The sequence below is a fragment of the Colletotrichum destructivum genome, chromosome 4, assembly GCF_034447905.1.
Source record: "Colletotrichum destructivum chromosome 4, complete sequence".
Taxonomy (NCBI): Eukaryota; Fungi; Ascomycota; class Sordariomycetes; order Glomerellales; family Glomerellaceae; genus Colletotrichum; species Colletotrichum destructivum.
In genome coordinates, this window is record NC_085899.1 from 3,839,740 (window position 1) to 3,864,575 (window position 24,836).

The following is a 24,836-nucleotide window of genomic DNA, read 5'->3' on the forward strand; positions in this document are numbered from 1 at the left end:
TATGAAATTCCAGTGACTATAAAGTGCATCCTCGTTTGTTTCTTGCGACTCGAAACGATCTGCATTGAGGGGTTCTGTGGGCATTATCAAATACAGTGTGAGCATTATCAAATGCATCTACTCTTAGCCTGGGGGACGCCCTCGTCCGAGGCTAGAGACTTACAGCCATCGTCACAGATCACCAAGCCTTTTCCGCAATACTAGGTCTCTAGTATTAGCAAGCCAACCTGATATGAGTCCAATCCGTTGAGAATCATACCGTCAAGTGAACGATCGCTAGCTCCTTGTTGCTGGCATTCTCCGGACTGCTATTGAGCCATATCACCTCGTGATGGGTGAAGAGTTGCTCTCCCCGACACTGTTTGCCTTCTCCGATGCCGCGTGTTAACTTATGGAGCTTCAGTGTACCGTCCGCGTCTTTCAGGTATTCCTGAAAGACGTACGTGACCTGTTGCGGACCGTGTCGGACGGCGAGCTGGCCGACTTGTGCGGTTACGGTATGCAGACCACCAGTGAGCCCATCTGCTGCTTGGACTGTGGTGTGTCTACGTGGGGTTTGAATTTGCCTGCTGGCGCAGAGTAGACCTGTGGGAAGGGAAGATGCATACTTTGAGCACTTGGGTGAACTGGGGGAGCAAAGGTTCTCAGGCGTGGACTCACGTTCAGTTTCTATAGCTCGGCCCGGACGCCGCGCTTGATGTTTGACGCTTTGTCGATGTGGACCAGGGACTGGAGGACGGTGTCGATGATGCCGTGCTCGTACGGGCTGAAGTTGGTGGAGAACTGCCCCTAGTCCATTTTGCCAGCCTTGCGGTACGTGCCGTCGAATACCTCCTTCTTGTTGAGGCCAAAGGTGGCGGGCTGGCAGTGTCTGAGGAGCTGGGCAAACGCTATCCGAGACTCCTCGGCTTCTTGCACGTGGAAGGACACCACGCGGCCGCCTGCCTTCTCACCAGAGTCCCAACGGACCACGATCGGTTTGTTGACTATAGACCCTGCCGCGGTGGACAAGGCGGCTTCTGTAGATGTGTTGTTGACCATGCCGCCGACGGTAAAGATGGACTCCCTGAAGCTCAGTCCGAGGGCGGCGCAGATGTCGGCGAAGAGTTCGCCCTTGCTCTCCTTATTGGAATCATCCGCCACTGGAGTTTCGCCTGTTGCAGTAGTGGAAGAGCTTGTTTGACTAGCCATGGATGAAATGCTGAAGCTCTGAAGAAAGGCAGAGAGGGGGTCGCGGATGAGGTGGTGGAAAGACCTGTTTCTAGCCTGTGCCCTGAGAGGGAGGTATCTTATACACGGCTACCAGGACCAGCAAAGTTCCTGGTAATTGGGAGCTAGATAAGATGAGGCATCTTTAATCTTTTTCTTTGGTGTTTGGGACGACCGTGATACCGTCAAACCTTGTACACACCCCTTTGTAGCCACTCTGATCGACCTTTCCACTTCGTGACAGTAAACAACATTGATCCGAGAGACATGTGCTCCGTAATACTTTGTGCATGTTCCACCCCGAGTGTTCTAATTCTACAGTGAAGAAAGAATGACCTCTGCTCCTCAAAGTCGGCCTCAACCCGACCGACCACGCCGAATTCCAGCCCATTTTATTATACTTGAGTAGCTGTGCTCCATCTACACTGCAATGTCTTGTTCCAAGGCCAAAAGAATACTGAAAAATGACAACACTTCCGAGACTTGTGGTGGTAGGGTCTTCTAACCGCATACTTATAAAGTGACATTTTGAGACAGTATTCTGGACTAGGTTTCAATACTTCAATCAGCATCCGGGGCTGGGTAGACGCCTGCTTGTTTCCAGGGTTCACTCAACCATAGCTCTAGAGTCGTGACGTTGACTTCGTTGAGCTGGACTATTCTAAGCTATTGGCCTTGGTAGGTCTATACTAGGTACCAGTCTATACACGGATGCAAAACTCACTGTAAACAATGAATACTATTTTATCGGAAACAACCGTAAACTTGGTCTCAGCTTATTTACAACTAAGGACAACGTTTGTGCCAGTACACTCCTCGCAGCGTTTGGTTGATGTGGAAACATCGCAAGGGATGCTAAGAAACGTGGAAGGGTTCATTGCTCAGCAAGCAGAGTCTATTGAGTGCAGTTCCCGGTTACATAGACTTGAAGACGAAAAAATGAGCTTTGAGGCTCTTTCAAGACCCGCGAAACCGCATAACATAATCTTACCAACCCCTTGGTCAATACTATTAGTAGGCCGTTTACCCTCTCCGAACTCCCACTTCACTAACTAAGCGCCCCCAAGCTCGCAGATGAATCTCTGGAGGTATCCGCTTCATGGTAGCTCTCGTCACTTGAGCCGAAGCTGTCTTGATCCTCGCCTTCTTCCTGCAAGTCTCCCGCCCGAAACTCCTCAACGTAACGACAGGGCGCGAGCTTGAGTTCCGGCAGTCGACCCTGTGGCTTCCAACGGCCGCTGCGCTTTTGGGGCCTCTCGTCCTCGGCCGCCTCGTCGGGGGACCGCGCTCTTCGCAGAGAAGGGCGAGCGGCGGCGGCAGTGGCGGCGGCGGTGGGGGGTGGGCTATGATAATCATCGTAGGGATCTCCAAGGCTGACTGCGGCTGAAGTTTCCGCCTCCCTCATGGCCTGCTCCTTTTTCAGCTCCAGACTCTGCTCCAACTTGTCCGTGAGGGCGACCAACTCCCCGTCTGCCGTGACTCCGAGGCCCATGTGCAGGGACTCAATCGACTCGTCGGCATTGACCAGGAAGCATAATTGAGAGCGGCGGAACTCCATCTCGAGATGGAGCTTTTGCGTCTCGCGGTCGGGCCCCGAGACCTTTGTTCTCTCCAGCAGCAGGCCCTCGTCGCCGGGCGCCATTTTGAGCGAGAAGATCCAGTCGCCTCGATCGGGGACGAGGAGGTCGAGGACGTCGTACGTGTTCGTGCAGTCCAGATACTTCCTGCGAGACGCCTTATCCGACAGAGGCTCGCATATGATCTTGAACCGGTCCGCGCCAGAAACTGTGACGACATACGGCTGCCCTTCTCTCCACTCACGACCCTGTAATTATAGGATTAGCAAGACATGTAAGTAACAGGCACAGAGTCCATCTCTCGTTAGAGATTTTGCTACCTTTCTAGACAGCACGATGTGTGCCTTGTCGTCCCAGTATTTGTCAGTATTGGCTCTATCACCTTGAAGCATCTGGATGCCGAATACGGCGCCGTTCTCCATGAACTGCAACAGTGTCATATTGGCCGCTGTGGCCAATGCTGCGCCTCTCGCGATATTGAATGACCTAGGCAATATCAGCAAAGCGTGTTTATTTTAGTAAGAATATCAGGCAGGTTGTAAAGAGAGTGGTCTATACTCGTGGCTGCCCATATTATCATGAACGAAGACTGGCTCGTCGAGGCCAGCGGCCTTGCAAATGTCCCTCAACACACCCTGCACGGTTTCGTTCTTGGCGGTGCCGCCCGAGACGATGACCTTTGCGCCGACACCGGGGCACCGGCGCTGGAGCCTGGCCAGCTCCTTTATCTGGCTCTGTGCCAGGTGCAGCGGCGCGGAGGTGGCTTCTCTGAAGAAGGCGGCGGACTGGTTCGCGCTGATGGTCGTCCAGACGTCGCCGGAGCCGCCGTTGGGTCCCTCGGGCAGCTTGGCGCGCAGCTCGATATCGCTGAAGACGTCGCGTACAAGCATCCGGAGCTCCTCTCGGAACTTTTTGAGAAGTCTGTTATAGATCTCGGGCGTGACCTTGAACATGGCACCGCCGGATGACACGGTGTTTTTGGCGCAAAACTCGCCGACGGCGGCCTCCCATTGCGCGGAGCCGCCAACGACACCTACATGGAGGCGTGGTTAGTTAGTGAGGGAGTGGTGCCAAGACAAAGATATGTACGTATGGGTGGGAAAAGAGAGGCATACCGAAGGGTTCCTGGGCTCGGATGAAGGCAAACGTGCCGTCGGCTCCTCTGATAAAGAAGTTGCAGCCGTTCTGTGGAAGAGATATGATCGCACATGTCAGCAACGACGAGACCTGATGTATTTTTCGGCGTGAATCCAACAATTACCATGCTGTGACCCCCGAAGTCGAGAAACAGGACAAAGTGCCTAATAATGGCGCCGAGCACCTCCTCGACGCGGTCCGGGTCGTGGAAGAAGAAGTGCGCAAACGCCTCGACCTCGGTCATGAAGTAAAGGTTGCGCAGCCGCGAGTCGCCCTGCCGCAGCGAGCGCGGGAGGCCCCTCTTCAGCACCTTGACGTAGTTCTCCATCTCGTCGAGCGTCCAGTGCGCGGGCACCGTCAGGCCGAAGTCGACGATCTCCAGGGGCTTGTTCTTGCTTTGGACATGCATCTCGATCTGCGCCGCGAACGCCCTGACGGCCGCCACTGGGCCTTCCTCGCACCGTCTATTGAAGGTGGCGTTGCCTTTGTTCCTCTCCACCACGGCGAGCAGCGGGTTCGTCTCGTCGATACCCTTGCCTTTGCCTATGATGAGCTTTGCCGGGATCTGGAAGGCCGAGGGCACGTCGTCGCCGGTGTAGACGGGCCCGTTGCCCGAGACGTCGATGTAGCCACTCCATGAGCCGTTATGGTACCGGGTCTCGTCGCACTTGTTCGACGCGGCTCGGTTGTTCACCCACTCGAGCCGCTGCTCCTCGATGTAGTAAAAGAAGAGTCGGATGGCGGTGCTTCCCCAATCGTTGCCCAATGTGCTCAGCCTGAAGTCAGTAAACGTGTGCCTGGCGTGGTATCAGTGCAGTCACTCACACGGCAGTGCGCTTTTTTCTCGTTGATGGTGGCATTCTCTGCGAAGTGTGCGTTCTCTGTCGGGGCTCGAATAGGGCTTGTGGTTCCGGAGCTCTATTTCTGCTATTACTGCCACTGTATTTCCTGCGTGGGAGTCCAAGTGAAGAGACAGTTTGGAGGCATGGAGAGGCTCTGACCGAATACTATGCTGGGAGCTTTGGGGGAGACTCTCTGGTTATTCTGACAAGTGCGTTCGAAAGGGACACACCCAACCTCCTCTTGCTTGATTTTGGGCAAACAGGCTATGCATGCAATCATAGAAAGGCCGAGTCTCAAGACATGAGGGAACTAGCCATTGAATACTGCCGGAGTTCCAGCCGAATGGCTTTCAGCATGAGCGAAAAAAGGGAGTCGCCCTGTCGAATCGGCTGCCTGCGTTCGTCGACATGTCCCATGTGCTCCAGGGGTCGAGAAGCAAACAAAATGGGATGCGGCCGCTGCCCGTGACAGTCTGGCCACCTCTGGATGTTTGTCCCCGCGGTTCAATCTCCGGAATGGATGCCCCTTCTCTTCTGTCAGATTCCAAGTTCTTCCATGCCCAAGACACGTCGGTCCGGTCTACCATTAGAAGGTCACCAAGGAGACGGCGTTTACACCCCCCCCCCCCCCCGGGCATCGACGACATCTCAACAACCGTGATTTCCTAGCAGTACAAAGTGCTTCTCCTCCTTAAATTGATCCAAAATCACTGCCATTCATCCGGTTGCTGGTCTGTCTTGTTTTTCAACATCGCCAATATGCCCTTTTCAAGCGACAGCGGCTCAGGGGCCTCTGCCGAGCACGGGTCGGAGTCCGACGGTCAGAGGTACGATGTCATTCCGAACTTTTCCCAAGCCACTCTCCCGAAAGAGAGTGATTAGTTACTGATAGACCCGAATTGAAACCTGAGCAGACTCCTCCACAGTGATACATTGGAAGGCCCACACGATGCCTTCGAAGAAGCTAAACGGAAGGTAGTCGCCGAGGTCCTAGAAGCCCGCGAAGACGCAGATCGCCAGTTAAGAAAGCGTCTATGCCATCTTGTCAGCAAACACGAGGGAGACCGGGCAATATATCTCGACCGTATCTTGGTCAGAATCTCGCTCGAGTACTCGAAAGATGTTTTTCAACGGCTCAAGAACTATATCAGGTTCCCACAATTCGTCAACAAGATTGACTACTACCAAGGCGGCACCTCGTCCGTCGCCTTCACCGATCAGCGTCCGCCCGGCTACTGGCAGCCCAAGTTCACTCTTGACGACCCCCTCGATCAAGTAACCCCCAGGGTGGATCGGAGCATCGCAGAAGAGGTATCTTCTTTTCTCCGTTGTATCTTTGTCGTTAGATGTTTGATGTCGAGCTCTGGACTGACTCTCTGGCTGCGCAAGATGCACTCGGCAAACCGCCTCTCCTCGGAGACCGAACCGAGCAGGCGGCCGAACCGCACGGCTTCATCGTCGAGCAAGACAACCTTGTCTGCACGGAGGCAACCCCCTCGTAAAAGATCGCCGGCCGCGCCTTCGCAACGGGTCCAGAAGAGTCCTTCGACTCGTCGGAAACCGCCGACGACTCCTTCGAAGCCGAGAAGGCGCAGCACAAAGGACGACAACCTCCAGTACGGCGAGCCCAGCCCGATCTGGACCTCTTCGGCCACCAAGATACTCAACGATAAGCCAAGCCTGGTCTTCTCCTACAACCTGGGTGTGGAGGACAGATATTACATCCTGCACTGTCCGACGGAGACGTGCGACTTTTTGTTCCGGACGCACCCCTTCCACGAAAATCTGGCTTTCAATCACTTTAGAGAGTGCGGCGTGGATTTCAAAGATGAGGCCGACATTGTGCGCCGATATGGTCGCCTTTGTAAGTACCTGCTCACTGCTTTCGTTTCCGACTCGACTTTCCTACTTGTGATACATCACGGCCACGCAGTGGCAACTGCATGTGAGAAGGCTTTTCATTAGCGAACAAGTTGACTTATCAATCATCGCTACAGTGCTATCACACCGAGCGTCACCGCATACGAGCGTCCGCCAAGGGTGGGTTGACGACTACAACAAAAAGGTGTCTGCTTCGCGCGAAGCACAGCCAGTTGCAGAAAGCGGTTCCTCCACAAGTCTGCCCGTTATTGTTGAATCTTCGCCCAATCTACCGGAAGAGCCGCCAGTCGATGTTGAGGTCGCTACGGGCTGATTGGCAATGCGGAGGGTTTCATTCTTGTCATTTCTCCCTGGAAGCCGCTAGACTGGAACGCTGATTCGGGGAAAGTTGTACAAGCATACTTTGTGCGGCTTCATCTTTTAGTTAGAAATATGTTATAATCTGTTAGAATATCCATCGTTTTGACCATAGGTAGACCAAACGTAATCTTGGTTTCCCACCATAACTGTTAGTTGAGGCTGAAGCATTCATTGCCTCTCTTGTTTACAACATAAAGATTTTCTACAAATTATTGGCAACCCCTTGTTTTATGCCATCGATTGGGGCCATAAAAGAATATTTCGTTTCTTGTACAAGCGGTGTTTGCTTTTCTCATATTAAACCGCCGCGCGTTACATACATTGACGCCCTCACATGTGCAGTTGTTTGCTCCGATAGGCATCTTGCTCTCCCAGCTTAGTCATTGGAAAACAAACATATTATATCCGGCTTCGTGCGACATGACCTTGTTGTCACAATATAAAAACTGTCTTGCTGACTCTGAGAACAATCGAAGTCTCGAACTTGCTGGGATGTCGGTCAGAACGCCTAGTCAGTCCGACCCCCCGCGCAGAGGATACAGCTGCCGCTTTGGTCCCCCGACAACGGGAGTTGAGGGGTACGCAACACGCACGGCTGATTTGTCTCGATGGTATCACCCGGGCAGCCATCGTCTGACTAGGTGTTACCAGTGGCTTGTAATCTCCGTTGAGAAGTTGCCAAAGATACAGGATATGTGCGTTTGGAATACATGCTGTAGATCTAGACAGCAGAGAGATGAAGGAAGACCTATGTTGTGTTTTCCCAGATCAGAGGAGACATCGCTTAATGAAAGACTGAAGTATGATAATGCGAACATAGATGTCCCAAGCCTCCAACCAGTAAAAACATGTTCCAACACAGAACCCCTTCTCCTCATCCGATTCCGGCAACCCAAGAGACTCAGCGCCGGGAAAGTAACTAGCGCCCTGTGCCGGCGATCGGAATCAAGGCGGGTGCGGGCAGAAATTCTGGCGTGTTTCTTTGTTGGTTCCCCCATCCCAAGCTTTTCCTATGCACTAACCCGAGTCAACGCAGCCTTCCAGACCTGTTTCCCCTGCCTGGCAAGCCAAGACAAGACAAGACAGAAACTGACTTTTCTCGCTTGACTGTTACGTGCTCGACGTGTTCTGTCGGTCGTTATGACTCCCTCGGCGCCGCGGGCCATCCATCACCAGTCCGTAGAGTTGGAACGAATCACCTGTTGGCGACTCGCATCCCGTACGCACGAACCATCACCAGCATCGTGGCAAACCTCCATCGCTCATAACAAACCGTTCACCGACACGATCACCTGCCATTGGCAATGGCCCTTGTCCAGCTACTAGCCGTCCACAGCACGCCCCTTGCCGCAGTATGTCTGCTTCTGACCGCGTGCCTCGCCCTGCGCGCCGTCCTCGCCCGGCACCAGTCCCGCAGACGGCGGCGGCGGGGTGTTCCGCTGCCCCCCGGTCCCCCCGGCGAGCCGATCCTGGGCCACCTCCGCGTCATCCCAACCGACAACCCGGAACACGCCTACGCCGCGTGGTCGAAAGAGTACGGGTCCGATGTGTTGTACTTCAACGTCCTGGGCCAGGACGTCGTGGTCCTCAACTCGGTCCGCGCCGCCGTCGACCTCCTAGACCAGCGCGGCGCCAACTACTGCGACCGCCCGCGCTTCGTCCTGTTCGAGGAGATGGGCTGGCGGCGCACGCTGACGTTCCTGCGGTGGGGCCCCGCGTTCCGGATGCACCGCAGCGTCCTGCAGAAGAGCCTCTCGCGGACGAGCATCCCGGCGTACCGCGGCCTGCAGCAGAGGGAAGCCCGGACGCTGGTGGAGGGCATCGTGAGGGATCCCGGGTCGTGGGAGACGGCCTTGCGGAGGTTCGCGACGGCGGTCGTGATGAGCATCGGCTTCGGGGTCGACGTGGAGAGCGACGACGACCCGTATATCCGGATCGCCGCGGACGCGTCGTACGCCCTCGGCCACGGAGGGGCGCCGGCCGGGACCCTTGTCGACTATTTTCCTCTACTGAAACATCTACCAGATTGGCTGGTCAGAGACCGCTCTCTCAAGTTCGCGCGGGACTGGAAATGGGCCATCCGGCAGCTCCACGACGTGCCGTATACGGCGGTGGTGGCGCAGAAGAGTCCGAAACACAGCCTGATGAAAATCATGCTCGATGTGCAAAGAGAACAGGTGGCGGCGGGGTCTCCAGAGCTGACGGTGGACGATATAAAGGGGGCTGCAGGGGCGGTCTACGCCGCGGGTCAGGATACGACCTGGTCCACCCTCGTCGTCTTCGTCCTCAACATGGTCCTTCACCCCGAGGTGCAGGAGAAGGCCCGGAGGATGATTGAGGAGGTCGTCGGAGACGCCAGGCTACCCACGTTCGAGGACCGGCCGAGGCTGCCGTACATCGACTACATCGTCCAAGAGACCCTGCGATGGTGCCCCGTTTCCCCCCTCGGGGTGCCGCACCGCTCGTTGGAGGACGACCTATATAACGGCATGTTCATACCGAAAGGTTCCTTCGTCTACGCGAATGCCCGCGCCATGACGCATGACGAGCGCACGTACTCGGATCCCGACCGCTTCGATCCCGATCGGTACGGCCCCATCGAGCAAGGCGGCCGCGGCGAGCCGTTCCCCGTAGGGCATTTCGGCTTCGGCAGGAGGTTGTGCGTAGGGCAACATCTCGCCGAGGCCAACGTGTGGATTGTGGTCGCTTCTATGCTCGCGGCGGTCGAAATAGGAAGAGAAGCAGGCCCCAAAGGAGAGGAGGTTGTACCGCAGGTGGAGTTGACTAACGGCCTTACCAGTCATCCTAAGCCCTTCCCGTGTCGAATCAAGGCCAGGGATCGGCGATGTTTGGGGGTTGCTAGGTGCTCGTAGTGTATGAGTTTTCGCTGTTAGTCCACTAAGAATGTCAATAATGCCCATGATAGTGTGGGGTTCACGCTCCAACTTGGGCATTATTCGTCTAACATCAATCCGCCGGTCATGGTATTATTGGATGGTCACCGAATCAGACAAAGTGTATGATACAGCCCGCTTACAACAGCGTCACTTGCAGAAAAGTAACTGGAGATGCCGGGATTATCCCAAATTGTTATATGCCTTAGCCATATCTCTTGGCTACCTGGGTGTAGCTGTCACTTACCGATGCCGTCGACAGCCAAATCTCATATCGCTGAAGTTGGTGTAAGTTGTAAACCCACTGCATACCCCGACACCAATATTCAAAGTCCCAAACCATTCAGCCTCCAATACGCCCAAAAATCACTGGAAGTCCATCAAAGGCTAGATCCTCCGCCGCCAGAAGATAAGCCCTAGCAGGTCAATCACGATGGCCGACAAGACCGCCCACTCTACACCATTCACGCTGTCATCCCTCCAGAGGAGAGATCTCACGTCTCCCCCCACGCCGCCGCGATGGCGCCCCAGTACTGATCGGGAAACATGCGCATGTGCCCGACGTGGCCGGTCCCCTCGAACATGACGGCGTTGTACGCGTAGCCCCGGCCCTTGGACTCGGCCATGTTCGCCTCAATGTCCTCCCAGCCGATGAGGGGGTCCTCCTTGCTGTACAGGTACAGCTTGCGCGAGCCCTTGGACACGTACTTGGGGTCGCCGATGGCCTTGACGCTGAAGACAGGCGCGCTCTCGCGGCCGATGAGGTACTCGAAGGCCTGGTTGAGCAGCAGGAAGACGGCCATGATGCACTGCGTCACGACGAAGGGCCAGGGGAACCAGCCGGCCGTGCCGAGCGTCATGGCGAGGGACCAGCGGCGGAGGTTGGCCCTCGTCAGGACGACGCTGCCGGGCGTCGAGTCGTAGGATGACAGGCGGTGCGGCATGGGGCGGCCGTATTTCTGCTGGTAGGCGTAGAGGGTGCCGGCGTAGTTGATGCCGCCGGTATTGGACATGACGTGCAGCAGGACGGCGTCTTCGTCCGGCGCTGTCGTCGTTGTCGTCGACGTGTTGGCGTCCGGGTAGGTGAGGTCAATGACGGGCTTCATGTTGTTCGCGCGGGTCTCGAGGTCCTGTCCGAGGGCCTTTAGGATGGGCGCGAGGACGGCGATCTGTCTCGCGTGGGGGAAGAGCTTGCGGAAGCCGTCGGCGTACTTGGCGACGTGCTTCGGGACGGCGTCGCCCCAGCTGTAGATGACGACGACCCTTGGTTGGCCTGGCGGCGGTTGTGCGCCGTCGGCCGGCTCTTCTCCTTCGCGGACAAAGATTTGGTCCGTGACGGTTGTGAAGCCGGGGAAGCGGTCCGGTTTTGAGGCCATAGTGAGTTTGTTTGAAGTCGAGATGAGGAAGAAAGACTGCAATGGGGTGAATCAAGTGAGATGGGCGCTGAATATTGGGGTGGATGAGTGTATTTACAGCACATCAACACTCGCGTCAGCAATGGGCGGTAGGCTTCATAGTTTTCACCGGGAGCACTTTTTTTTTTTTGATGACTGATCTCATCTCGGCATCACTCCTACCACAAGGCCCGGAGGCTCGGCCGGTATGTCCGGGCCGTCTCGTTGGGACGCCGTGGATACGTGGGTTTGGATTGTTGGGACTTCGCCGGAGCATCTCATTGCGTACGAGGTACCGGAAAGCCCGTGGCTGGCTTGCGAAGGATCATATTGCGCGTCGTGTAAGGGGGTGGTGGTCTTCAATGCGACTGGGTCAATGCTACGGTGAGTGGGAGCCGCCAGGAGTGGGATTGAGTGAAATCTCATCTCACGCAAGCCACACCAACCATACTTCATCGTATGAGAAAGAAGTGAGTGAGCTTGGCAGTGAGTGAGTGTGACGGCAATGGATCCACTTACCGAGGCACATATGCTCGCTCGCTGGAACAGGACAAGCGTCGAGAGAGCAGCGAGCGAGTCAGGTGACATGTGCAAAGCCGAGGCACCATCGGTCGGCGAGGGAATGCGAACTCCGGCCGACTTTCATCGCCAAGTCTTGGGGGAAGCTAATTGCTGTTCCGGGATTGATCGATCCACTCACTTCATCCGAGAGGGGGGGGAACCTGAGAATAGATGAACTGGAAAAGCTTCCTTTACAAATGACGCGTGGGGTATCGGCATCCCACTTAGGCAATTCTGGCTTTAATAATCTCTACTGACTTCAGATATCTCATTCTTGTACTCGGTATCCGGCATCTCATGTTTTATTCAGCGGCCTATCGGACATCCCTCATTCTCACCAACAACACCCTGGTCTGAACTGGTATTTCATAATTCGCCCAATAGCATTATCTGCCGGCGCCATGTCCGCCTCAGAAGAGCTTGTACCTTTCAGCGAAGCCACCAGGATAACGAGACTAGACTCCAACGTCTACGGGGCCAATCTGGCTTCTGGGTGGTGCATTGGTTCAGGTCGGTGACTATACACTCACTGGCGTGCTGGGTGGACGTGAACTGACACCTTTGTAGTCCCGAATGGCGGCTACGTCGCGTCCGTGATATTGCGCGCGGCATCTCTGCACCTCGCAGGCCGCGGCCAGCCCGACACCATCTCTGCCCATTTCGAATACGTCAACCGCACCGAGATCGGGCCCGCGATAGTCGTCGTCGAGGAGGTCAAGATCGGCCGGAATCTCTCGACGGTGCACGTCTCGCTCTACCAGCACGACCTCCAGTCGTCAGCCCCTTGGTTCACGCCGAAGTCGCGGAAAGAGGTCGTCGGCTACTTCATCAACACGCTCCTGACCGTCGAGAAGGGCCTGACGCTCAAGACGGCGTGGTCAATGACGCCGCCCACAAGACCGGCCGACTTCGCCCTCCTCGCCCTGGACAAGGACCCGCACTGGGCGAAGCGGGCGAGGCTCAACGCCCGCGCGACGTCGTTTGCGCGCTCGCACAACAACCTGGAGCACTACCTGCCGCGCGAGGGGATGCCCCGTGGCATCTCGGACGTATGGATGCGCCTGAAGTCGGGCGAGAGGTTCACCAACGCCTCGCTCGGGTACGTCGTCGACGCGAACCCGACGGTCATCGAGGCCTGGAGGCCGAGGCCCGACGAGGAGCAGACGCCGTTCCGGTCGGGCGAGATGTTCTGGTACCCGACGCTCGCGCTGAACCTGGACGTGAAGAAGGCGTTGCCCGCCGAGGGGGCCGAGTGGCTCTTCATCCGGTCCATGGCCAAGGTGATACGGAACGGCAGGCTTGATCTTGAGGTCACTGTTCTAGACGAGAGCGGAGACGTCGTGGCGCTGAGCACCCATGTCAACATGGTGCTGCCGGCGGAGAGGAATATGAAAGAGCGAAGTCATGTCGCGGGGAAGCTGTAGAGTGTAAGATACCAAGACTGTTGTTTTTTTCATGAGAGAGCGATACATAAAAATAGAGCATCGATGTATTTGGTTCTTGATTCTGTTAGGCTTTCCTTCAGTACGTTGCCGAGAACGACGTTGCTGAGAACATAATGATACCAGGTTTAGAGGCAACATGCTCCGCAACAATGATAGGTTCGTCTAGCTATCATATGAGTGTCAATGTCTAACCTGGCTTCAAGCTGAGATGGGACACTAACTACGACAAGCCGAGTTCCACTCCAGCCTGCATGCATGCACCCGTCGTCCATTTCGTCTATGACAGACGAAGAACCCCACGCCGCCTAACGACCGGTCTCCGTTCACGAATATCCGATGTCGGCCCAATGGTCTAGTGGTATGATTCGCCCTTCGGGTCTTACAATCCGTGTGTATTGCACATTCACTGGGCGAGGTCTTGGGTTCAATTCCCAATTGGGCCCTGAAGGATTCAAGGAAGATCGGTTTACTCTTTTTTAGGTCTCAACAGGACTAGTAAAGATAAAGATGCTATCCCTCCAAGCACGCTGTGAGCACGCTGCGTGTTCGAACCGAGTATGGACCCTTTTTTTTTTTTTTTGCGTCAAGTGTATGTATGTATGTATATCTATCTTGTAAATACGTAGACTGCGTCTAGCGAAACCTTTAGCTGTATGGTGGGTTGGTAGGTAGAACGACAGAATCATGACTATTCTGAGATGAGAAGATAAGAGAGGTTTTACTCATCCAGGGCAAATAGAGCTTAGAAACACGCGGTAGACGTAGGTCAGAGAGTGTCTGGGATTCCCAGTAATAAAAGATCCGTCCTATGGTGTGGAAGACTGACGACACCTAGATACAACAACAGAGGAGACCCTGGAATAGGCTGAGTGGCGGCAAGCGTCCCAAGAAGTCGATACTGTTGGCCTGGAATGAGCCCAAAAAGGGCATGACATGCAGTATTCGCTTCTGCCGTTACGTGCAAACTCGGCTGAAGACTTTTTGTTACGGAGAATCATGCCAACTTCATTACTTTACTCAACTCACCCACTCCTAACACGCAATGCCGAACTGGCAGTAGGGTACCGAGGCAAACCCTTACAATGACGACACCTTGCCTTAGCTAGACATATGCGATGGCATAGTAGTTTTTTTTTTAGTTTTTTTTTTTGGTACTTTTTGTAGGCACTTTCGTGCCCTGCTCTCCGGTTCCATGTGCACATTATCTCGGACTGGACAGGCGCAGACGTGTGTCTCACTTCTGCCAGAGTCGGTGGAACGCAGCCCCTCAGTAGGGTTCCATTGCGTATGCATCGACAGCTGGGTTCAGCAGGATGCTCAATCTGTGCTCATTCGGTCAGCTCCCAAGGCAGATACTTGCTTACCGATAGGTTGGCGAGGGGAATGGATAGGCAGACAAAAGGGCTCCTTGTACCACATTTGTGTGTGGCAACATGCACTTAGACGTAAGCAGACGCTTGGAGACCGCTGCTCGTGATACTTCATTCAGCCTATCGGTCCTAATCAAGGCTATATGCTGGGTGTATGGGTGTATAGAAGTACGAAGAATGATATCCGGATGGGTCTGCAGCCGAGTCATTTCATGATTTAAGAGACGAAATGCCCCTTCGACGAAGCATTGCCCGAACAAGTGGCTTCATATCGCTAGCGACCATTGTCACACTTATAACCTATCCCGTCCACCATGGTGTTGCTGCGCGTCCCCGAGGTGTCGCTGAGCTCCCTAGCCGGGTTCACCGTGACACTTCTGTTCGTCTCGCTTGCTCTGCGTGTCGTCTACAACCTTTACCTGCATCCTCTCTCCAGATTTCACGGCCCTTGGTACGCCGCGTCGTTCTCGATATGCTCCGCAATCATATCCAACCTCAAGCTCGAACCGCAATGGTTGTTGTTCCTGGCCAAGCGTTATGGCAGTAAGTGGTCCACTCTGCAAAAAGAAACGAAAAGGGCTTGTTCCTGGTATGCAGACGTGGCTAACGACGACATATTTGAACTCTCAAAGCCGATAAGCCGATCCGGATTGCTCCTTCACTCTTGCTTTTCCCTCAAGCTGCGGCGCTCAAGGACATCTACTGGGATCCAAAGTGCAACACCAAGGGACCGCTGTACGGGACCGGGGCACTTGGCCCGCCGCAGATTTTCTCTACCATCGACGGGAATGACCACAGAGCCTTGAGGAAAGCTCTGGGTGGACCACAGGTAAGTTTCTGCTCTCAGTCGCATGCGCATGTAACCGAGTGAGTCTAATACGAGCCCGGCATGAAGTGGTCCGTTGGGGCACTGAAGAACAACTGGGAGGCACGGATCGACGACCACGTCAATCTGTTCGTCCGCAGAATGAGCGAGTATGCCGAGAAGAAGCAGCCCGTGATACTCTCCGACAAAGCGGCGTAAGATCCTTCCATCATCCATCCATCCATCCAGATCTAGTACACGCCGCTGACTGGTCCTGTTCAACCACGCAGCGAGTTCGCCGCCGACATCATGGCCCTCGTGTCCTTCTCGACCCCCTGGGGGTTCGTCGCCAACAGCCGAGACGAGCGCAAGATCCTCAAGAGCTGGCGCGACGGGCTGCCCTTCTTCGGTTTCGTCGGCCGCTTCCGCTGGTTCCGCGACGTGGTGATGAACACGCCGTGGGGCGTCTACTTCCTCCCCAGCACGGCCGACGACTCGGGCATGGGGTACCTGATGAAGCAGGCCGACAGGGAGGTGTCGGAGAGGGAGCGGCGCATCCTCGAAGAGGGCTACGTCCAGGAGAAGCCCGATTATCTGCAATTGTCAGTAGTGGCGTGCCCTCTGGCCCCCCTCGCATGATGCTTTCTCATATCTCCAACCCGCAGCTGACAAGTCTATGATGATGACCAGTTGCCTCGAGGCCCGGATGGACGGCGAGCCCCTGACGCCGGCGCAGAAACGAGCGCACGTCACGCTGCTCATCCAAGCCGGCGCCGACACGACGGGCACGGCGCTCGGCAGCACGCTGCGCTTCCTCCTGACGCACGAACGGGCACTCTCACGCGCGCGCGCCGAGCTGGCCGCCGCCGCCGCCGCGGACCGCCTCAGCACGCCGATCCAGTACGAGGAGACGCGCGGCCACCTCCCCTTCTTCGCAGCGTGCATCAAGGAGTCGCTGCGGCTGAACCCGCCGGCGCCGAACCTCTTTGCGCGGGTGGCGCCGTCGCCGGGCGGCAAGGTCGTGGACGGGACGTGGGTGCCGCCCGGCGCGGAGATGACGAGCAACGCCAACGTTGTGCAGCGCGATCCGCGGCTGTACGCGCCGGACCCGGAGGCATTCCGGCCGGAGCGGTGGTTGGGGGAGGAGGATGGCGGCGATGCCTCGAAAGAGGTGATTGGCGAGATGGATGCTTGCGCTTTTGTGTTCGGCATCGGGCCGCGGGTGTGCTTGGGCAAGGACGTGGCCATCATGGAGTTGTACAAGCTGGTCCCGGAAATTGTCCGCCGGTTCGACTTTGAAGTGATCCGCGAAGGGAAATATGTCGTTGCTGGGGGCGTGGCGTACAACGAGGGGTTCGAGGTTCAACTTCGGTTGAGGGACAATGAGAGTGAAGGCTGAGGACTTGTAGCAAACCTAAACAAAGGGTCTAGGCTATGTATGGGAATCTCTTTGATACGCTGGTTTCTTACTTCTGAGGTTTGATATGAGCAGAGAACTAGACGAAATACATCCATGCCCTTGTCAACGCAACTAGGCATTATGATTCTGGTCTCAAGCACCCTAAATGCCTCCCTCTCGCACTTACACAGACAGACTCTGCTGATACGAAGCACATCGCTGAAGACGGCGTTTCTTATCTGGCAAATCGACCCGACTCGTGATCGCGGACTTGAACCGGAAAACCACTGCCAATCACGGAGTTTTCCGCGCTCAAGGCCGCCGGCGCCGGAGCGGAGGTTTGCGCGGGGAATACAGGCAACGTGGCCCCCGCTTCGCACCGTCTCCATCGCCGTTCTCGGCCTCGTATCGTAGCCCGTATGTTGCGCGGGTTTTGTTATGTAACTAGTTACACCCCTGGTCGGCATCTCCTCTCCCTTCGCGAGCTACTGGTCCATAGGAAAGCTTGGCTGTCCTGCATCAAAAGCAACTCTGTTTCTGTCACAAGCTCACAGCATCCTTTCCCCAAGACTAACGTACTGCGTATAATTATAGTAGTCACGCCAAACACCCCCCTGTCAAGATGGACTACTCGTTGCAGAACCACCGCTCATTCATCGGCTCCAAGGCGTCCGACCTGCCCTCGCCTGCATTGATCCTGAGCTTGCCGGTCATCAAGAAGAACATTGAGAGGTTGCATCAAGATGTGGAAAAGGCTGGAGTTACGCTCAGGCCGCATGTGAAGACACTCAAGGTAGGGACCACCACGACATTCCTCTCTCACTCTGAAGCCTCAGTCAATAACGAACCCGCCTCCAGAGCTTGGAAGTGACGCGTCTGATGCTCGGAAATGGGAAATTCAAAAAGACGGTCGCTTCCACATTATCGGAGATCCGTGGGCTATTGCCCCTCGCCAAAGAGGGCATCTTAGATGAGGTACCATGAGTCCGACCCTGTGCTCAAAGCCTACTTCCAAGCGCTGACACAGCCCAGGTTCTATATGGACTTCCTCCCGCCTCAGGAGCCATCCCCTTCTTGAGCGAGCTCAGGAGCTCGGTCAGGATCCTCCTGATGATCGACCACGAGAAGCAGATCTCCCTGCTCGAGGACTTTGCCAAGAAGAACCCAGAGGCCCCGACGGCGCCCTGGGACATCTACATCAAGCTCGACGTGGGCACCAAGCGCGCCGGCCTGCCCCTCGGCAGCGAGCGCCTCCAGAAGCTCATCCGGCGCGCCGACGAGTCGCCGGCCGTCTCGTTGTACGGCTTCTACTGCCACGCCGGCCACTCGTACGGCTGCCGCACGCAGGAGGAGGCCGAGAGCGTCCTCGCCGACGAGATCAACGGCGTGTTGAGCGCCGCGAAGCTCATCGTCGGCGGGGACAGGAAACTCACGCTGTCCGTCGGCGCCACGCCCACGGCGCACGTCGTCGGTAGCCTGAAGACGGCAATCCCGGCCAACGTGACGCTGGAGCTCCACGCGGGTGAGTGATATTTACCTGCATGAGTCGCGTGTCAACGGACAAAGACTGACTCCCCCTCGTTCCCCCCCCATTTCCCAGGCAACTTCCCTACAAACGACCTTCAACAGGTCGCGACGGGCCTCGTCGCGGCCGAGGACCAGGCCATCCGCGTGCTCGCCGAGGTGTGCAGCGTGTACCCGGAGCGCAACGAGGCGCTGATCAACGCCGGGACCATCGCCCTCTCCAAGGAGACGGGACCCTCCCCCGGCTTCGGCAGCGTGGTCGGCAAGCCCGGCTGGGCCGTGGTGCGCATGTCGCAGGAGCACGGCATCGTCGGGGAGGCCGAGGTCACCACCGCCGGAGCCGGCTCCAAGAACGCCGGGCCGGAGAGGAGGGACGTCGAGGCCAACTTCGAGGTCGGCGACCGCGTCTTCCTCAACGTGCAGCACGCGTGCATCACGGCGGCGGCGTTCTACGTGTACTACGTCGTGGACGAGGACGATATTGTGCGCGACACCTGGGTGCCGTGGAAGGGCTGGTGATTGGATCGTACGATGCATCGTCGCTCTTGATAGTGTATACATGAAAAAATAAAAAATAAAAATAAATGAACCAAATCCCGATTCAGATTTTCCGCTTCGCTTCGCTGTGTCGCCCGCCTCATTGTAAAACATGATCATCCCGTTGAAAATAGAGAATACTGCCGTCTCGATAAAGGTCCAACGCCGATGAAGCCCCATCCCACCCCATCCCACTCCTCTCATGCCGTTCAAGAACGCCCCCATCACTTTTTTTTTTTGAAAACAAATCACCCACATGCCTCCCATCTTTCTACGCAAAGGAGATCCAGATCTGCTTCTCGTTCATCACGCGGCACACGTTCCACGGCCCCGCGCCGATGTCGGCCGGCACCGCCTCGTTGTGGTCCCAGACGTGCTGCAGCAGCACCGACGTCTGCCGGATGTTGCCCAGCCCGATGGTCGCGAACATGTGGCCGAGCCGCTCGTGCAGGAAGGCCTGCTGGCCCCGATCCGTCACACAGGAGCCGATGATGGTGATGGGCCAGCACAGGCTCGTGTTGATGCGCACGCTGGGGTCCAGCTGCGCGAGGTGCGAGAGGGCGCCGCTGACGGCCGCTTGCACCGCTGCCGAGTGCATGCTGTTGTTGTTACTGTTGTTGTTGTTGTTGTTGTTGTTGTTGTTGTCGTTGTTGTCGTTGTTGTTGCTGCTGCTGTTGTTGTTATTGCTATTACTGCTGTTGTCGGTGTTATTTTGGTTAATGTTATGGCTGTTGCTCTCGTCCCGCGAGAGCGGGTGCAACGCCGTGTGAAGATAGAGCAGCAGGGCCTTTTGGTAGATGTAGCCGGCCAGCGCGACGTTCTCGCTCACCGTCGGGTTGGGCTGCCAGTTCTGGATCTGGCTGAGCAGCTGGGCGAAGAGGATGAAGTCGTCGGCCGAGGGCTGCCGCCGCCGCTGGCCTACCACGGGGCTGCCCTCGTCGTGCCCCATCATGCGGCGACCCAGGTCGAAGACGGAGGGGATCAGGAGGATCAGGTCCAGCCAGCAGCCGCACAGGCTGCCGATGTACGAGGACGCCACGAGCTCGGTGGCGAGGAGAAGCAGGTCATTGCTGAGGAAAAGCTGGTCGCTCAGCCGGACGTCGATGGAGATCATGCTGACCGTCGCCGTGTAGAGGTAGTACTCGGTCAGGAAGTCCTTGAGCGTCTTGTGCAGGAACGTGTTGCTGGCCGAGAGGAACGGCAGGATCAGGGACTGCGCTGCCATGAGGTGGTCGAGGATCGTGCCGTTGACGTCGCCCTTGGCCGTCTGCGAGAGGGTCAATATCTGGGGGAGTGGGAAATGACCCTGGGAGTGGGGGTAGAGAGAGAGAGAGAGAGAGAGAGAGACGGCACTCAGTCGTACTCACCTCAACAAGACAGAGAATTAGGGCCCCGATGCCCAGGATCAACGACTCCTCGCCGTGCTGGCCGCCCATGAAGGTCGAGATGTTCTGCTGGAAGAGCCGCAGCGACTGGTTGTAGTACTTTGTCGCGACTCTGTCCGTCGTCGACACAAGCGACTTGGCGGCCCGGTGGACGGCGCTCTGGGTGAGGAGGAGGTGCAGGACCAGGTCGCTGCTGAAGGCCAGCGGGATGAGCTGCACCGAGAACGGGTTCTCCATCGTCGACCCGTTGGCCATGCTGATGGTCGTCGCGCTCAGGTAGTGGCTCAGCAGCTCGAGCGAGTTGTCGTCGTGGTTCCCGCCCAGCAGGCTCATCCCCCTCGGCATGAAGCTGCTGCTCGCGTCCGACACCCTCCGGAGCGGCGAGGACACCATCGGGACGACGGTCTCGTCATCGTCCCCGTCGTTGCCCTCGATCGTTGTGAAGGGCAGAGGCGGTGGCCCGCCCGGCAGCAGCCCGGCGATGGGGCTGTGATCTGACGCGTCGAAATGGTAAGCAATATCTGTGTCCTCGATGTGATGATGATGATGATGATGATGGGCCGTCGTCGTTGCGGCGTTGGGTGCTGGTGTGACGGGGGTGGCGGCGAAGGCGGCGGCGGCACTGGACAACTGAGCATTCGACCCTGGACTGTTAGACCCAAGCGTTGCCGCCGCGGCGGGAGACTCCGAGGATGTGGTGGGTTGCGATGCAAAGTCAAAGGCCTCAAGAGCAAACGATGTGTCTTGGGCAGCCTGCGGGCTATGAGATGCACCTGTCGTCGTCGTCGTCGTCGTCGTCGTCGTCGTTGAGCTTGCCGGGGATGAAGTCGAGGCACCAGCACCACCAGCACTACCAGCACCGGCGTGATGCTGCCCAAGGCCCCGAGAGGCGGTCTGCGAGACGGACGACTCCCGAGCGGACCGCGAAGCGCCGTTGCCATTGGATCCTGTCGTCGACGGCCACTGGCAGTCCAGCTTATTCCGCTCGCAGCCGCGGCAGCGCGGCTTGGTCTCATCGCACTTCTTCTTACGGCCGCGGCAGGTCAGGCACCCCGTCCGGACGCGGAAGATGGGACCCGCAAGCGTGCGGCGGGGTTTAGTCGCCGAAGAGGAGACGACCGGCATAGCCGCGGCGGTGGGAGACACCCCCGAGGTAAAGAGAGAGAGTGTGTGTGCGTGTGTGAGTTTGGAGGGGGGGGAACGAACAGCAACTCGTCCAGGCGGGGGGAAGGGGAAGGGGGGGGTTAGGCACGATGACGATAGACACACACAGCTGAGGGCAATGAGTTGAACCCCCCGGTATCGATGTTAGATGGACAATAGCCCGGACACAGTTAGACGAGAGAGAGAGAAAGAGGGGGAGAGAGCGGGTTGACGTCGGCCGTCGTCGCCGTGGGTCGGGGATACATCTGGATAAGGAAAAGTTTCAGTCTCGACAACTCGTCGCTGTCTCGAGCGCGGTCCGCCGTGCCCGCCGACCCACTTGACGCCGGTTGAGAAGCGCGGTAAAGCTTTGGATTGGCTCACCCCGCATGTCCTGATATGGTATTCCTCCCCTCGAACGTGTCTCGGCCGGGTTCCCCCTACGACGGACGAGCTGCGACTATGTCATGTCCAACGGCCAAACCAGCTTATCTAGAAGCCTCGTTACATCATTCTGGAAGAGTTGTCGAAGCAGTGAACGCGTGCCTCCCCCCACCCCGCCGATCCACGTGAACTGCGCTTGACTGTGTTGCGGGCGGGGGGGGGGGGGGGGGTTGCAAGGATGTATTGGGGGCGGGAGGCTGCTCAATGACCTTTCTTAGAGAGTTGGCTAACAGAGTTAGATTAAAGGCCGTAAGTATTCCAGTGTTCTGGAAAGTAAATACTATTATTAGCAACCGACACTGTGTGTCTATTGCGGCTACACTTGTGTGGCTTTGGGTAGAGCATGTAGGATTGACTATTGGAAAGCCGTTCTCTCTGCCTTACGCATCCGCCTGAATCTACAAATGCACAACAGACCAAAAACACAAAAGTGTAACAACTGAGAATTACGCTGCCGAGACTTTCAACGAGTGCGTTCTTGCCCTATTCCTACCTCTCCACATCTTGCTGCCGCAGTTGGTCTTGGAAATGGGCCTGGCTCAGGTCGAGCGTGCTGAAATGTTCAGTGAAGACATTCGAGTCTTTCTGCTGCCCATTAAGTGAATATGAAAATACTGGGAGACTCCATTGACGTATCGATCGGTAGAGAAATATTGCAATGGCTCGTCGATGATGATGACCAGTCCATGAGGTGGTTCCGTGTGCCAGCAGGCGAAGAGTCTCCTCTAATAGCCGGACTACGCTTCTCGATTGTAAAGTGATACTCGGAGTCTTTTCAACAACAGCTGAAACCCTCGTGATCATGATCTTTCTGAAACCGTAGCTAACTACTGTAGAGTGCCGATGGAGATAACGAGTAGCCGCCGTCTTACCAAAATGGCAACCAGCGGTGCCGACCAGAACCAGCCCACACGAATACGAGCTACAACGTATTCATTACCATCGCACTTTCCTATACTATATATAATCCGAATTCATCTCATATTGTCACTAAGACCCGTGGCTCAGTGGGATTACTAGGCACGTTTTCGTGAGTCTCTCTCGAACGTCCCAGGCCACGGGTTGTGAGTTCGAGTCTCACTGAAAAATCCTTGCATCGTTACACCTGGGGCTGGTAAGAGCCTCCTGGGATTTTCGTAGGCCTGCATCTTCGGATGCAGGCTGAGCTTTTTGAGACCTTTTTCTGACGTAATTGAAAAAAAGAAGAAGTAATTCTCTTGCAGACAGACATCTTCTAATCTACTTATGTTGCGTGTAAAGAACTTTTAGAGATTGACTTTTCCTGCAGCTAGACTAGGCAGGAACTGATAGTCCTTATATACATCTCTTGAACTGCGGATTTGTCTCTCAGTTTGTTGTTTCTGACGCCTTCTCGAGGGCACGTCAACGCAGCATGTACAGGTCCTGCGTTCGGGAATGCAGGCCATTAGTAGACTTTCTAAGCTGTCAGTCACTGCACAATTTCAGGCAAACAAATCGAAAAGACTGGGATGACGATCCCTGGGGAGCCCTTGCATTCTTTGTACATATCTTAATGGGGTGATGTCGAATTGCTCTTGCTTTCCTGACTGACCTTGTGAGTCTGGCTGACAGTCCATTGTCGTTAGTTCTGTCGTCATTGGACTATATGAAGAGGGCCAAGAGGCTGGAGATCCTGTCAAAAGAGTGAAAAGAGCACTTGAAGTAGATTCTTCTGTCTTCAACAATATTATTGAGCCCTTTCAATCGTGGGGCAAATTGAGAAAACCTACGAGGCAGGGAATTGAGCAGGTAAATGACAAGCCAGACAGATACCTACAAATCAAGCGGTAGGATTGGAGAATAGTAAGTAAACTGCGGGGGGGCATACGGAGCAGTAAGCATGAGGATGGGAAACAGTTAGCTGTGTTCACAGTGGAACTGACTGTTGTTCATATTGCCACGTTCACATAGTTGCACCGCGGTAGTGTGGCCATGTTAGCGGGTTATCAACTGACGACCCTGGGAAATTCCAAGAGCTCCTTGAGCTGAATGTTACGATGCCTGATTTACTTGCTGTTCATTTCACTTGCGTAGTCCAGGAGCAGCAAGTGAGGTCTATGTGCACCCGGGTGGCAACATGATAGACAATAACGGCTCCGGACCTTTCTCTTGTCCAACCGTTGAATTTCAGCGTTGCCGCTACATGTTACCTACCTACCAGGAGGAAGCGAGGGTCGCCAGCATAGGAGCGACATGCTCTGTGGTCAATGACGGCACACCGAGTATCTCCTTGAACCGGTCGCCGACTCGATGATTCAGCTTCCACAGTCAATATTCGGTGCGTCATCGGCACACAGCCCCGAGAGGGTGCGGACAGGGCTCGACGGCAAGGAACGACGCAGCTGGAGGGTTAGAGAGGGCAGCACCTCCGCGTCCAATCGCGAGAGTGAATCTAGCGAACATGCACATGCAGCCAACGTGGAACAGGGGGGGTCATCCTGCAGTCTTCCACACCAAATGACGCCTCCGGAGCTGAACTGTCTCGGATCCTACCAGTGGGGAACGAAAGTCGTGAGTGGGGTCGATACTTGGGGTAGTATTTATTATTGACACGGTAAGCTTGGGTGTCAGCGTAGGGTTCCATTCAGCTGGTGATTGGGGATAGGAAAAAGAAAGAATTAGTTCGTCAAGCTAGCTACTCATGGAGCTGGGGGGAGGGGACAGTACTTTGCATGTGGCGATAGCGTCAAGAGGCGGGGCCCGCAAAGGCAGCAGGACAGCTTTCGTCGAGCGGAGGTCATCGGAGGGAGCGAGGAAGCAATTCGTCCCCTAATCTCACGGAAGCGAGCTTTCATAGGCCCTAGTTATCGTCTGCAGCGCCGGATCTCGAGAGTTCCGAGAACACGCGCAGGCGGCGTGCGGCTGGTGAATCGGGGGCCACATCATGTTCCATATTTCCCGAGGGACC

At 56.0% G+C, this 24,836-nt stretch overlaps 9 protein-coding genes across 9 annotated transcripts; 5 read left to right on the plus strand and 4 right to left on the minus strand.

Annotated features, from left to right (window-relative positions):
• Positions 1 to 669: 669 nt before the first annotated feature.
• Positions 670 to 1,191, minus strand: CDEST_07097 (uncharacterized protein; the record flags this gene model as incomplete). The annotated part of the gene is made up of 2 exons (XM_062923256.1): positions 670 to 789; positions 832 to 1,191. 2 exons carry the CDS (start codon positions 1,189 to 1,191, stop codon positions 670 to 672), a joined length of 480 nt encoding a protein of 159 aa, XP_062779307.1.
• A 1,066-nt stretch (positions 1,192 to 2,257) lies between these two features.
• On the minus strand, positions 2,258 to 4,783 carry CDEST_07098 (uncharacterized protein; the record flags this gene model as incomplete). Its single annotated transcript, XM_062923257.1, has 6 exons — positions 2,258 to 3,034; positions 3,107 to 3,272; positions 3,345 to 3,819; positions 3,902 to 3,971; positions 4,048 to 4,699; positions 4,749 to 4,783. The coding sequence occupies 6 exons, from the start codon at positions 4,781 to 4,783 to the stop codon at positions 2,258 to 2,260; spliced, it is 2,175 nt and encodes a 724-aa protein (XP_062779308.1).
• Positions 4,784 to 5,524: 741 nt separating this feature from the next.
• On the plus strand, positions 5,525 to 6,730 carry CDEST_07099 (uncharacterized protein; the record flags this gene model as incomplete). The annotated part of the gene is made up of 2 exons (XM_062923258.1): positions 5,525 to 5,592; positions 5,680 to 6,730. 2 exons carry the CDS (start codon positions 5,525 to 5,527, stop codon positions 6,728 to 6,730), a joined length of 1,119 nt encoding a protein of 372 aa, XP_062779309.1.
• Positions 6,731 to 8,027: 1,297 nt separating this feature from the next.
• On the plus strand, positions 8,028 to 9,879 carry CDEST_07100 (Putative cytochrome P450; the record flags this gene model as incomplete). The annotated part of the gene is made up of 1 exon (XM_062923259.1): positions 8,028 to 9,879. Exon 1 carries the CDS (start codon positions 8,311 to 8,313, stop codon positions 9,877 to 9,879), a length of 1,569 nt encoding a protein of 522 aa, XP_062779310.1. The 5' UTR covers positions 8,028 to 8,310.
• A 79-nt stretch (positions 9,880 to 9,958) lies between these two features.
• CDEST_07101 (uncharacterized protein) lies at positions 9,959 to 11,400 on the minus strand. The gene has a single exon (XM_062923260.1). It carries the CDS (start codon positions 11,274 to 11,276, stop codon positions 10,395 to 10,397), a length of 882 nt encoding a protein of 293 aa, XP_062779311.1. The 5' UTR covers positions 11,277 to 11,400; the 3' UTR covers positions 9,959 to 10,394.
• A 551-nt stretch (positions 11,401 to 11,951) lies between these two features.
• Positions 11,952 to 13,433, plus strand: CDEST_07102 (Putative HotDog domain superfamily, acyl-CoA thioesterase, double hotdog domain-containing protein). The gene is made up of 2 exons (XM_062923261.1): positions 11,952 to 12,365; positions 12,423 to 13,433. Exons 1-2 carry the CDS (start codon positions 12,257 to 12,259, stop codon positions 13,277 to 13,279), a joined length of 966 nt encoding a protein of 321 aa, XP_062779312.1. The 5' UTR covers positions 11,952 to 12,256; the 3' UTR covers positions 13,280 to 13,433.
• Positions 13,434 to 14,984: 1,551 nt separating this feature from the next.
• Positions 14,985 to 16,989, plus strand: CDEST_07103 (Putative cytochrome P450; the record flags this gene model as incomplete). The annotated part of the gene is made up of 5 exons (XM_062923262.1): positions 14,985 to 15,213; positions 15,303 to 15,499; positions 15,566 to 15,690; positions 15,766 to 16,077; positions 16,166 to 16,989. 5 exons carry the CDS (start codon positions 14,985 to 14,987, stop codon positions 16,872 to 16,874), a joined length of 1,572 nt encoding a protein of 523 aa, XP_062779313.1. The 3' UTR covers positions 16,875 to 16,989.
• A 354-nt stretch (positions 16,990 to 17,343) lies between these two features.
• CDEST_07104 (Putative alanine racemase, D-serine dehydratase-like domain, PLP-binding barrel) lies at positions 17,344 to 19,135 on the plus strand. The gene is made up of 4 exons (XM_062923263.1): positions 17,344 to 17,667; positions 17,733 to 17,849; positions 17,907 to 18,396; positions 18,475 to 19,135. Exons 1-4 carry the CDS (start codon positions 17,497 to 17,499, stop codon positions 18,915 to 18,917), a joined length of 1,221 nt encoding a protein of 406 aa, XP_062779314.1. The 5' UTR covers positions 17,344 to 17,496; the 3' UTR covers positions 18,918 to 19,135.
• Positions 19,136 to 19,137: 2 nt separating this feature from the next.
• On the minus strand, positions 19,138 to 21,614 carry CDEST_07105 (Putative zn(2)Cys(6) fungal-type DNA-binding domain, fungal transcription factor). Its single transcript, XM_062923264.1, has 2 exons — positions 20,303 to 21,614; positions 19,138 to 20,202 (listed from the first exon to the last, which is right to left on the minus strand). The coding sequence occupies exons 1-2, from the start codon at positions 21,443 to 21,445 to the stop codon at positions 19,207 to 19,209; spliced, it is 2,139 nt and encodes a 712-aa protein (XP_062779315.1). The 5' UTR covers positions 21,446 to 21,614; the 3' UTR covers positions 19,138 to 19,206.
• Between the last annotated feature and the right edge of the window lie 3,222 nt (positions 21,615 to 24,836).

Excerpts from the sequence above, each read along its gene's own strand:
- CDEST_07101 (XM_062923260.1), bottom strand. The coding sequence starts at position 11,276 with ATGGCCTCAAAACCGGACCGCTTCCCCGGCTTCACAACCGTCACGGAC.
- CDEST_07102 (XM_062923261.1), top strand. The coding sequence starts at position 12,257 with ATGTCCGCCTCAGAAGAGCTTGTACCTTTCAGCGAAGCCACCAGGATA. Across the intron at positions 12,366-12,422 it reads TGGGTGGTGCATTGGTTCAG|TCCCGAATGGCGGCTACGTC; the intron begins GTCGGTGACTAT and ends ACACCTTTGTAG.
- CDEST_07104 (XM_062923263.1), top strand. The coding sequence starts at position 17,497 with ATGGACTACTCGTTGCAGAACCACCGCTCATTCATCGGCTCCAAGGCG. Across the intron at positions 17,668-17,732 it reads CGCATGTGAAGACACTCAAG|AGCTTGGAAGTGACGCGTCT; the intron begins GTAGGGACCACC and ends ACCCGCCTCCAG. Across the intron at positions 17,850-17,906 it reads AAGAGGGCATCTTAGATGAG|GTTCTATATGGACTTCCTCC; the intron begins GTACCATGAGTC and ends GACACAGCCCAG.
- CDEST_07105 (XM_062923264.1), bottom strand. The coding sequence starts at position 21,445 with ATGCCGGTCGTCTCCTCTTCGGCGACTAAACCCCGCCGCACGCTTGCG. Across the intron at positions 20,203-20,302 it reads TAATTCTCTGTCTTGTTGAG|ACGGCCAAGGGCGACGTCAA; the intron begins GTGAGTACGACT and ends ACCCTCTCGCAG.